At 33.8% G+C, this 12737-nt stretch overlaps 1 protein-coding gene across 3 annotated transcripts in view; it reads left to right on the top strand.

Moving 5' to 3' along the window:
* Positions 1-1739: 1739 nt before the first annotated feature.
* The window catches only part of LOC125653195 (uncharacterized), a 27510-nt gene continuing 16512 nt past the window's right edge, over positions 1740-12737 (top strand). For all 3 annotated transcript variants that reach the window (XM_056141961.1, XM_056141958.1, XM_056141951.1), the window contains exons 1-14: positions 1740-2020; positions 2440-2862; positions 3001-3062; positions 3191-3297; positions 4496-4624; positions 5798-5849; positions 5997-6082; positions 6259-6396; positions 7648-7737; positions 7857-7928; positions 8787-8907; positions 9311-9466; positions 9644-9791; positions 11786-11852. In XM_056141961.1, coding sequence (XP_055997936.1) covers positions 2465-2862; positions 3001-3062; positions 3191-3297; positions 4496-4624; positions 5798-5849; positions 5997-6082; positions 6259-6396; positions 7648-7737; positions 7857-7928; positions 8787-8907; positions 9311-9466; positions 9644-9791; positions 11786-11852 — 1626 coding nt within the window. In that variant the 5' untranslated portion in view covers positions 1740-2020; positions 2440-2464. The remainder of the gene's footprint in view (positions 2021-2439; positions 2863-3000; positions 3063-3190; positions 3298-4495; positions 4625-5797; positions 5850-5996; positions 6083-6258; positions 6397-7647; positions 7738-7856; positions 7929-8786; positions 8908-9310; positions 9467-9643; positions 9792-11785; positions 11853-12737) is intronic.

The raw sequence follows: 12737 nt of genomic DNA, 5'->3' as shown, positions 1-12737 counted from the left end.
GGATGCAATGTTAAACAAAGCATCAAAAGTTAACATACCTGCTAATGTATATATATAGATCCAAACAAATATAAGAGTTATAGGAATTTGTTGAAGGAATATTATGGTAAACCAGGTTTCAAAGGTGCCAATATCTGCACAGAATAGCATGAAACTGGATATTATAATCAATATTAAATTCAGATTTAAAATTTAAGACTACATGTTTGGTTAAATTGATCCAATTATATAAAAGTTAATTAAAAGACCCAACACATTTCATATATCAAAAAAGAGAAAGGTCGTCAAAACAGGAACACAAGATGATAGGTTGACTGAATGCTATATTGACGTCAAATATGGAAATGGGAACATCATCTGAGCAGGTAATGACATGATTTAAGGTGACGTGTGTGAAACATCCCGAGTCAACCAAAGCATCACAACTATCACTGGTCAAACTTTAAAAAAAAAAGAAGAAGAAATAATGCAAATTACATCACGGATTTTGTGCCGTGTTGACTCGAGTTCCGATTAAAATCTCCACCAACGAGATATTCGTTTAAAATATGACATGATATAGTATTTATATTATATAAGGTTATTTTAGAATTAATTGTACATGTGCTTGTGAATATTTAATTCCCGGGCCCGTATCTCTAATTTGATTGAGAGATGTGTTAAGATCAATTTGAGAGATTTTCATGAATCAGCAATGGAGATATTTTGCTTTCTAGACGTTCCGTCCCATTATCAATCCGTCCCTTAGAGATACACGTGCATATGTTGATTAGAGCTAGAGCATCTATTTTCAGAAGATAGAGTTCCATATTTGAATTACTTGGACCACTAGGTCTGTAAGAATTAAGAGGAAAGGTGTCACATCCCCATTTTTCTGAACATATCTAAAACAAACAATGCAGGAAATTGGTGACTTTTTTTTATCCCGCCAAGGTTCAAGGTCTGTGATCCACCACATACCTAGGTTTGTGATCCACCACATTTTTCGAGAAATGTGATGGGTTTCCAACCCTTACCTTGGAAAGATGGTGTTTCATGAGAAGTAGATTTTAGAATACTTTCCCTACAAGTTGATTTTTAAAAATCCCGACCCTTACATTCGTGGCTGTCCTATTTGTCACATGTGTATATATGCCCCCATAATTACATTCCTTTAATACTCACTGGAAAAGATCTAAAATTCAATCCATAATCAGAGTTTTTCCTTTCTTCTTTTTAAATTATGTACCATTTCATAGTAAAAGTATAGGCCTAAATGCAGTTAGTGAAAACGTCAGATTGACAGTACATGCGGACATGTGGCATCATTTTTTCAAAGTGGAAGGGGGACGCAACATTAACAAACTTTCAAGAGTAACAATTAACGGGAGGAGAAACCCCCCCCCCCCAAAAAAAAACACAAAAAAACCCAAACTCCCAACAACACCCCCTCAAAAATGCAAACAAACATCCCCCAAAGGAAAAAATAACACCCCCCCTCCAAAAAAAACCCCCACCCAATAACAATCACCCTACCACAGCTATCAATTTAAAAAAATAAATAAAAAGATGTTTTTACGTCCAAACCGTGGGGGTGAGGTAGTCTTGACATACAAAATTGGGAGGGGGATCATTGTACTACTTTGCATGTAAATATAACGGAAAATGAACGTTGTCAAAAAAGTGGGAGGGGAAGGCCTCATGTCCCCTCCCTTGGTTCGATGCGCCTGACATTTGAAAAAACAACGTTCGAAATCCTCGAGTTTGGGAACCGCTCGGGATCGAAATTCATCTATGACGTCAACAAAATGGAGTTTACATATTTTCGAAAGAAATTCGGATAGAATTTTTTATTTCTAGTTGGTTTATCAAAATTGAATGATATGGAAACATATATCAGTATATCAAAGTTGCATTTTAGCTAGTAGCTGTGAAAAATGGCAGAGATGCCGTAATATCATGGCAGTGTGAAATTGTGCAAGGATTGAAAGCGTCTATAACAACCCATGTAGCATGCCGAATTTACTCGAAGTAACATTAGGTAATATATCCACAACTCGTGAAGATTTGCTGTATTTAAAAGATTTGGTTATCCTTTTCTTTAAATGTTACTGGATTGTAATAGTTTAAAGGCTTAAAACAATTTGCACATTAAATCTTATTATAACTCGGTATTCTGTAAACATGCATGAACCTGGCCTGGCCTGAAGTTAATCCAGAAGACCATCTACCAATATGCAATTAATTAGTGATTGGACTTTATTGAATGACGTGTAATAAGATTATTAGGCTTCCTGCTTTTATATAAATATTAAAACGAGCCCAAACTTCCCACATCACCAAGGCAATACAAGCAATGAAAGGTGTTTGTTAACGTACATGTAGCCACAGGTAAGTATCTTGTTTAACAGCGACTGAAAAATTGAAAACAATTCACCTGATTTGCTTTGTAAATTGCAGACATGATGATCTTCACCGCACAGAAATGACATCAGATGCTGATGGACTTTTCAGCAGTGCTACTGCACTTTTGTCGGCCAAATCCTCCTCAGAGGAGCAGCTCATGTTGAAATCCATTCACAAGCATCTCTCCAACCTGGATGACTCTGGAAAGGGGTTCCAAAAGGGGGATGGAAATCATCATGTGTATGAAGAAATATGTGCCCCACACACTGAGACTCAGCTAGTGGCCCTGATTTCCAATGACAATGTTTTAAATAAGTTGACCTGTTATGTCTTTGATAGAAGATATGGGTGGTCAGAGGCAGGAAGAGATGGTAGGAGACGAGTTCGAAAGATGTCCAGCACTGGAACAACACTTGAAGCCAGTGATGGGCATGTAAAAGCCATGTTGAATGATCTTTTGGACAATATTATTAAATGGTATGTGGAAATTAGAGGTAGATTTAAAGGACATATATTGACCTGCCATCAAGTTTTTTTTCAAGTATTGTGAATGGGATTAAAGAGATTGCACATGCAAATTTTGTATTATCAAAAACTTATATTTTTACCTTTCAGGTACATACAGCAGCCACTTTCTGTTCAGTTAATACATGCATTTGAATACACAATGAAACAAGGTAAGGTGACACAAAATCTGTTAAAATTCAATCCATTTTTAACACACATATTTACTAGGATGAAATTTAGATACATTTTTTAAGGATGATGTTTCCCTGCTGATTTTTCATTACTATATTTATTTCAGTCTCAGATGTCCATGTTGTCCGAAACAGAACTATTATCCACTTTATGGAATGGTTGAGGGAAAATAAAGAGGAGCTTTTGGATTTTGAACACATCCATTTGATACAGGTAGGATTTAGATAGTATGTACTGGTTTATAGTTTAAAAAAAGATACTGGGGTATCTACACATGGTATGGAATAAAATTGCTCCTTGTATTTTGCATGCTGATAATTATTCATTTACAATTTATTTTCTTTATTCTTATATTTTGATATGAAAAAATAATCTACAAACATACACCATAATAGTATTTGAAGGTAAATAATAAAAGTTAATAAAGTATCATTAGTTAATAGATGTACTGTAGATCCCCAATTATACAAAAAGAATTTATCATAACATAATTTAACGAGAAGTATCACTCATGAAGTAAAACTACTTGCTTTTTAGATCACCAGAGTCACGCAGATGACATATTGCTATCTGTTTTTCCCTGTCTCATGCATTGGTTGGGAACATTTGAACATTTTCAGCTTCTTCTTGTGAACGACAGAATCCATTCTAACCAAATTTGGTACATAGCATCTATGGGTAAAGCAGAACAAAAATTAGGAATTTCATTGACCCTGCCTCCCTGGGGCCTGAGGAATGGGACCAAAATCATCAAAATTATTGAAAACTTTAGAAATAACCTTCTTTACTCCTGGATATGAAGCAGTCAAACTGTTTGCATGATTATGATAAGCAATGAACCTGCTACCAAAATTGTGAAAATCATGACCCATGGATTTAGGGTTTATGCCCCAGGGTGGGGCTAAGTTGGTCATATACTGAAAATGCATTACATGCACATTGTAGAAAAATCTCTTTACTTCTGGACATCTAGGAGGCTAGATATTTGCATGATTATTATGAGCATTTAGTCATCTACTGAAATCTTCTCCTGAGTATCATTACATAAGCAAGCAATTGAATATTCTTAGAGTAGGAGTTTTGGGTCCTATGGCAAATTACTTATTGATATGTTAGAAATGTTTGTGTATTAATGATTTTTAAAATTTCATGCACACAAGTCATAAACTTTTGAAAATGTGATGCATGGACTCGGGTGACTGTTAAAGGCCTCTGCTGATATACATGTAAATCTTTTAAATGAACACTTCACTCACAAATTCATATTCTCAGGTTTTTTAATCCCATAGAATAAGAAATATACAAAACCAAAGAAGAAATATAAATCATGTTTTAGTACTAAACTTACCACAAAAGATGTTTTGTTGGTAAGAAATGTTTGCTTCATGTAATACCTACTTAAATTTTTCAGAGGCTAATCATATCTGCAGTAACAGACGTGTGGTCTGCTATACGAAATTCTTGTGCCAAAAATTTGGGACCAATAGTTTCTTATCTTCCTCTAGCTGACCAAGAGAAAATTTTCCAAGAGCTTGTAAAGGTATTTTTGTTTTGAGGTGGCTTTATATATAAACATTCATGTCAAACTTTGGTGCCACAATTTTAGTTCGTTAGAGTTGAAGGCTCAAGTGAGGTTTTCTGATCAAAGTTTGTTCATCATCTGTATCATCATCGTTAACTTTTTCACATAATGAATTTCTTCTCAATAACTGCTTGGCCAATTTCAACCAAACTTAGTACAACACATTCGTGGTTAAAGAGGATTTAAGGTTTTACAAATGAAGGGACACACCCTTTTCAAAGGGGGAGATAATTAAGAATAATGAAAAATTTGATATTACATTTCAAAAATCTTCTCAATAAAAATCACTGAGCCAATTTCAAACAAACTTGGCTTAAAGTGCCTTTGTTGAATGGGATTGAAGTTTTACAAATGAAGGATCACACAGGGAAGATAAGAAGAATCATGAAAATTGGATGTTTACATTTTAAAAATCCCCTTCTCAAAAACCACTGGACCAGTTGAACTTGGCACATCTAGCCTTGAGTAATGAGTTTTCATGTTGATTCAAATAAAGGGTTATATCCCTTAATTATCAAGGAGTTAGTTAGAAAATAATAGAAATGAGAAAATGAGGTGTGCTCAGATAAAAATTCCTTTTCTTCAACCACTGGATCCGAAATTACAAAATTTAGGCAAAGGTATCATCATATGTAGAATTAAGTTTATTCAAATGCCCTTAAACTGAAGGGGGGGGGGGGGGGGGGGCTAAAAGTTTCATTGGAATATGTAGGAAAACTACTTTCATATTTTCTCTTGATCAGCATGGCTACAATATACCTGTATTAAATGAATTTGGAAAACATCCTCATGAAAATTCAGTTTAATTCAAATGAGTTCACCATGTGCTAAACAGTGATGCATCTTGTATGCCAGGGTTCATTGTGTCCTGTTTCTATGGCACTTTCGGTGAAGATTGTTAGGGCATCTTGGCAGAAAATTTATCCTGATTGCCTTCTTTATGAAGGTATGATGGTAAAAAGGAAATGATTCATTGAGTGTATTCAAATGGAATAAGTACATGTATCAATTATTAGTCATTTAAGGAGATTGTTGAAGTCGTTTATTTATAAAGAAAAAATTGCGTCTTATTTTCATAATTGGATTTACTGAATTCAAAAGTGAAAATTTTCTAAAATTTTATCTTTACAGCTCTGTGTCTCTGAGAATTCCCCATGGCAAGCTGTAGAGGGTGCAGTAATGGGTAAGACAATGAAATATAAGGAATTCTGCATGAATTTATAAATTGAGCCTCTGTGTAATTCCATTTTTATGTAGACATATTTATCCAGATTTTTCTAAAATTAGGTTCTAGTATACTTGAGACTTTTATTTTGTAAATGTGTTAAAGGAATCAATTCCATTGTCCAACAATACACAGAGAAAGCAGATTCTAGATCCAACACCCCACAGTTTTGTCTCCACAGCCAGTCACTGGTATAGAGTTTTATATATCTGAAACTTAATTAAATGGTAAATTACACACATGTTTAAGTTTGTTTCTTTTAAAAGAAGATATTACATTATCATGCTGAAATAACTTTATAGATGTTTGGAATTTATTTTATAGTTTAGTACAATTATTCAATACATATTTTATCATTATGTTACAGGATATCCCACCTGTGCCAAATTTTATATCTGAGGAGATTCATGCTGTTGTCTTTGAATTATTGTATCATTCCCAGCTTACCATACGAGAACATGCAGCTAAAGCATTGTCCACTTATATATCCTGTAGTGACATCAAGGTAAAGCATTGTCACTTATATATTGTGTAGTGACATCAAGGTAAAGCATTGTCACTTATATATTGTGTAGTGACATCAAGGTAAAGCATTGTCACTTATATATTGTGTAGTGACATCAAGGTAAAGCATTGTCACTTATATATCTTATAGTGACATCAAGGTAAAGCATTGTCACTTATATATCTTATAGTGACATCAAGGTAAAGCATTGTCACTTATATATCTTATAGTGACATCAAGGTAAAGCATTGTCACTTATATATTGTGTAGTGACATCAAGGTAAAGCATTGTCACTTATATATTGTGTAGTGACATCAAGGTAAAGCATTGTCACTTATATATTGTGTAGTGACATCAAGGTAAAGATAGCTCAACTAAAGGGAGAGAAAGAAAGATAATTTTATATCATGTTAAAGGTACATACGTCCTGATAATCAGTATTTTTAAGTTTCCAAACTAACACAGTTATTGTATCTATAATGATGATATATGTATATTAATTTGTGCAACATAAACTATTCAATTTCATCCCAAATGAAAGGTTTTTAGTTCTTTCTTTAACTCTTGGACATCTTCGGTTGGCCTTATTTGTGTAATATTTGCATTGTGCCTCCTTCACACATGGGTATAAAGAAAACAAAGGCATTTGTAAGTTTAACATCAAATTCATTCACTGTTTATATAGGAGTAAGGACCTATCAGAATAAATTCATGATGCTAGATAAAACACTAAAGTGTAGTTAGATATGCACAGATCCAAGAATTGCTGGAAAATAGCAATTGGTATGCTAATAAGAATGTCACATGGTCAGCACTCTAATCGTTTTGGAAGGAAAGTATATAAAGTAATGTGTATTTTGAAATTACTTTCATTTATATCTCTACAAGACTCGTTGTTTCGGAAGGAAAGTGTGTAAAAAGACAGGCTGTCATTTAAAACTATTTTCATTTATACCTCTACAAGTATAGTTTTCTGTAAGCATATTTGATAGAGTGTTTAGTTTCATTTTATTTATAGACTACCGTAGTATTGATATCTTCATTAAAATCTGACATATGAATTGGAGCATGTGCACCTTTAAGACATGCCTGGTTGAATGTGTTTGATACCTAGTCATTTGTGAGTTTGTGACTGAAAATTTCAATCACCCATGTTATTTACCAAGTCAAACATCCTAGGGATTTAGATTAGAAGTCAAACATCCCAAGGATTTAGATTAGAAGTGGTTTGAAATGATTTTGTATTTCAGGAGGCTTTTTCAACATTTGAGCAAGTTATTCAGCAACTTCTGAAAGGAATACTTGGACCCGAGAACATTTTCAGCTCGGTGCAAACAACTGTAAGTATTTTAAGGAATAATTACAGTTCACTTTGAGTCACATTTGATGAATGATGATAAATAATAACAGTACCCATTAGACAATAACATCAGTATTTGGATAATTCATAACCTTTTAGAATCTGCCAATCAAGTTCCTGGATGCCTATGCAGCTGAAGGCTTGTTGAATGTCTGTTTGTCCATTATCAAGGTACATTAAAAAGCATTGAGATTTACTTGTCTTGGGTGTTAAGAAATGTACTATTTCGAATGAGGCGGAAGCTATTACATTAGATTACAATATATAGAATGTTGAAATACTTGTATTGGTTAAAATTTTTAAAATATAGTACTGCTTGTATTTTTTTTTATGCTTATAAATACATTATGTACAATGCTTGTATTTTTAAGTAATATATCTATCAAGAATGTGATTCAAATATTTTCCCCTGTTGGGGGTCAAATATAAAAGAGGGGATTATAAATATATTTTAGTTTTGGATACATATAGATTTTAAAAAAAAAGTGTAAATAAGAACTAATTGAAAACTAAATGTGAGGTGAAACAAAGATCAAATATGTTCATACAAGAAGCTCATAGTGATTTCAAAACTTCTACCAAGTGTTGATCTTCAACTACATCGAACAAAACCCGCATCAGATATACATATGTATGCATGTATAATATATTGGTGCAAGTAAATATCATTGATCTTCTCATCACTTAGAGATTGAATGTGGCCAATTTTATGATATTCCAAGAAATAATGACTTAGTTGCCAATATATTAATTGTGCATGTAGTTGAGGTTGAGATTGAAAATTTTCACCCCCCCCCCCCCCCCCCAACCCAACCCATTGTCAACCAAGGTGCAGCCGAGGTTATGAATGGTTTTCAAGGGATGAAAATGTAAAAACAATTGTAAGAGAGATTGTTCGTTAATCTATGGATTACTCTCACAACATGTACAGTAAAACTCTGATATAGCGAATTTCGCTATATCCGTGTTCGCTATATTCGAGTTTTACTGTACATGTATTTTGCCTGAATTGTTTTGATTTATATACAGGTGTTGCCCCTACAAATGATGTTGTCAAATTGGCCAACCTACACCAACTCATTTTTACTGTATCTGTCTCACCCTGCCTCTACAGTTAGACAAGCTGCCAGCTCCATTTTTAAATACCTGGGTAAGTCTATGCAGTAACTTGGTAATACATGTATGAGGCAAAGCTTGTGCTGTTTATAAGAATCATGTTATGATAACAAATTTCATTGGGGGATGGGTTGTTGGTGTTAGTGTCTGATTTTCATGGTATGGCATATCCATGAATTCAAATCCTCTACAAACAGGAGAAATAAGTGGACAACCATAAAAAAATGACAACTCTTTCAAGACTTAGATTCCAAGTCTATTTGACTATGTGATAGCTGCTATTATTCTGAATATTATAGCTGAACTTCTGCTTGATATGACAAATTACACATACAAGAAGAGGAAGTGTCACAGCTGCAGTTATGAGTGTGTACCCTTAAATCAAATAAGTTTCCCTGTACTTCCTGTTTATAGATTCTTTGCTGTTTGATTTTCAGTGTCTAAATGCAGCCACTGTGCTATTCTGGTCAGTCTCCTTTTGCAATCTCTAGTCCAAGGGTGGATCCCTAGCATGGACATTTTACAGAGGGAGGAAAAAACAACAGACCCAGGCTGTTCTAGTCATATCAGAGCATCTGTAAACAGTGAGAAGGGTAGGTATAATCTGTTTCTCTAGGATTTAAAATTGTGTATAAATGAAGGAAATGTTTATTTTACCAATATTCAGCGATGCTGAGTTTTGTGGTTGATTCATAATTACCTAGAATATCATTTGTAAGCTTTGAATTATAAAAAAAAATTATATAATTATTTATTTTCATTGAAAATAGGATTCTTGCTTGATGCTTGGGAAAGCAGGGAAGGGAGATTACTGGCATATGAACTTATTATGAAGTTCTTCATCAAGAATCACTGGCTGTACACATTTGGTCCTGCAGCTTCTTCACAGCTCAGGAGACAGAACACAGAAAGTGAACAGTAAGAGTTTATCTTCCTCTGTATCCAGTTGTACAATAAATGTGGAAGAAATTAAGCAATGATATTATTGTAACTCATTTAACACTTTACCGTATACACCTGGAATTCTGTAGAGTGCATTATCTGAATGGTTGAATTGATCACATTATTGAAATGGATGAAACATCATATTTTCCTGCAGCATGAAACATTCCGCTTTTTCGAAGGTGTCATTGTTTTTTCTCACAGGAGTTATCTTTCCCTTAGACAGAGACATAGTCAATGTAGGCATAATTTCATGATATTCAAAATTACCTATAATTTTGTTTAGTTTGAATTGGTTATGGTAAACATTGTTTGGGGCACACAGATAAATTCAACAAGCAAATAGTATTTATTTGGAATGTTGTAATCAGGAGTAGGGATGTTTTTCTCCTAGATACGTGTGTCTGATTCGGTTTTACTTTCACTTCATGTAATGTATTTCAATCCTGATTCAAATTATTCATCCGTTTTATATGGTATCGCCCACTTTATCTTTTGACCAATAAATGTGACTATAGTTTTCTATTATTCAAATTCTTATCTAAAGCTGCGTAGCGACAGTTGGGGAAGTGTCAAGACAGCTGGGTTTGCTAGCTTTTCTTCTTCCACTTTTCATATGGGATTTCCATCTATCAGTCTGTGTTTTGTCCCATTTTATTTGTTCTTTTTTCACTTTAAATTAAATTACATTATCTAGATTTCATGGATATCTTTACTAAAAGTTAGGCTTTACAGTGTAAGCTTTAGGAGTCTACCGTGTATTCATTGTGTCTCCCCTTCCTAGAAGAAGGATATACATGTATTGTTTTAGTGTGAATTCTTCTTCCTCTTCTCATACAAAGTGTGTCTGTATTTTAATATTTGGTATACCATGATAAGACAGTATGTCATGTGTCATTTTTTATGACCTTTGACTTTTTATGTAAAGGTCAAATAATAGAAGTTTGGGGGCATCTTTTTTATCCAGACCTTAATTTTTTTGTCTTTTTTTACATAGGCCTTTGATATTTGGTATGTTGGTATACCATGATAAGACATTGTGTTGCGTGCCATTTTTGATGACCTTTGACCTTCAACTTTTATGTAAAAGTCAAATAATACAATTTTGGGGTCATTTTTTTTCTCTGTCCGGGCCATAACTTCTTTGTCTTTTGACATAGGCCTTTGATATTAGGTATGTTCACAACACTGTTCCTTGGTTGAAGGAAATGTACATAGAGGTTATGTACCATAACTCTTAATTTTCTACTAAAGCTGATCCCTAAAAATGTTTTTAAAAATCAATGTAAAATATAAAGGGAGACATCAGTTTTAGTGTGCTAAAGCAATTCTTCCTAGTTTTCACATTTTTTGTACAGATAATAAGGCATGTTTCATGCAATCATCTTCATTCTGTGAGAGTAGTTATTAGTGTTTGATGTTTGTTTATTATATTTTGTAACAGAGACATTTTTATGCCTCTGATGGGACTTGAACATGGGTCTATGGCACACAAGTCCAGCACTCTACAAATCGAGCTAAAGGGTTAACCCACTAGCAAGAGCTAGTAGGAATGCCAATATCACTCACACTACCACAATTTGACACAAAGATAACATATATTTGTGACCTATTGAAGTATAATAAAATCATTTGCACTAAGTCAATTAAGGTCACGGAGATACAGGCCGGGTTTGAAAGTCATGAATTATTACAATGGTCAGCTCTACAATAAACAAATAGCTGGGCTCTTGCTGACTGGTCAGTTTTCTAGTGTATGATATTTCAAATTTTGAATAAATCTCCATGGTTATTGGTTGCTTGGAAATAAAATTATTTTTTAGCATACCAATTTCCAAGCAAATAAAACTGAACTGAAATATATAATGAGCGTGTCGATCTGTTTTCCGTATCAAGGTATTTGAAGAAAGATGCACTATATACTGAGAATTATGCACATGTTTATGAATGAATTTCTGGAATTATTTTAGACTCTCAGATGATGAAGATAACATTCCAGAGGAGATGAGTAAAGAAAGAACTCACAGTATATCTTGTGTAAGTTTGAGATGGGTAAAGAAAGAAGTCACAGTATATCTTGTGTAAGTTTGAGATGGGTAAAGAAAGAACTCGCAGTATATCTTGTGTAAGTTTGAGATGGGTAAAGAAAGAACTCACAGTATATCTTGTGTAAGTTTGAGCGGGTAAAGAAAGAAGTCACAGTATATCTTGTGTAAGTTTGAGCGGGTAAAGAAAGAATTCAAAGTATATCTTGTGTAAGTTTGAGCGGGTAAAGAAAGAACTCACAGTATATCTTGTGTAAGTTTGAGATGGGTAAAGAAAGAACTCACAGTATATCTTGTGTAAGATTGAGATGGGTAAAGAAAGAACTCGCAGTATATCTTGTGTAAGTTTGAGCGGGTAAAGAAAGAACTCACAGTATATCTTGTGTAAGTTTGAGATTGGTAAAGAAAGAACTCACAGTATATCTTGTGTAAGATTGAGATGGGTAAAGAAAGAACTCACAGTATATCTTGTGTAAGTTTGAGCGGGTAAAGAAAGAACTCACAGTATATCTTGTGTAAGTTTGAGATGGGTGATGGGTAAAGAAAGAACTCACAGTATATCTTGTGTAAGTTTGAGATGGGTAAAGAAAGAACTCACAGTATATCTTGTGTAAGATTGAGATGGGTAAAGAAAGAACTCGCAGTATATCTTGTGTAAGTTTGAGCGGGTAAAGAAAGAACTCGCAGTATATCTTGTGTAAGTTTGAGCGGGTAAAGAAAGAACTCACAGTATATCTTGTGTAAGTTTGAGCGGGTAAAGAAAGAACTCACAGTATATCTTGTGTAAGATTGAGATTGGTAAAGAAAGAACTCACAGTATATCTTGTGTAAGATTGAGATGGGTAAAGAAAGAACTCACAGTATATCTTGTGTAAGT

This window comes from Ostrea edulis, chromosome 1, assembly GCF_947568905.1.
Source record: "Ostrea edulis chromosome 1, xbOstEdul1.1, whole genome shotgun sequence".
Classification (NCBI taxonomy): Eukaryota; Metazoa; Mollusca; class Bivalvia; order Ostreida; family Ostreidae; genus Ostrea; species Ostrea edulis.
The sequence above is the reverse complement of the archived record's forward strand: the minus strand, read 5'-3'. Positions and strand labels throughout refer to the sequence as shown.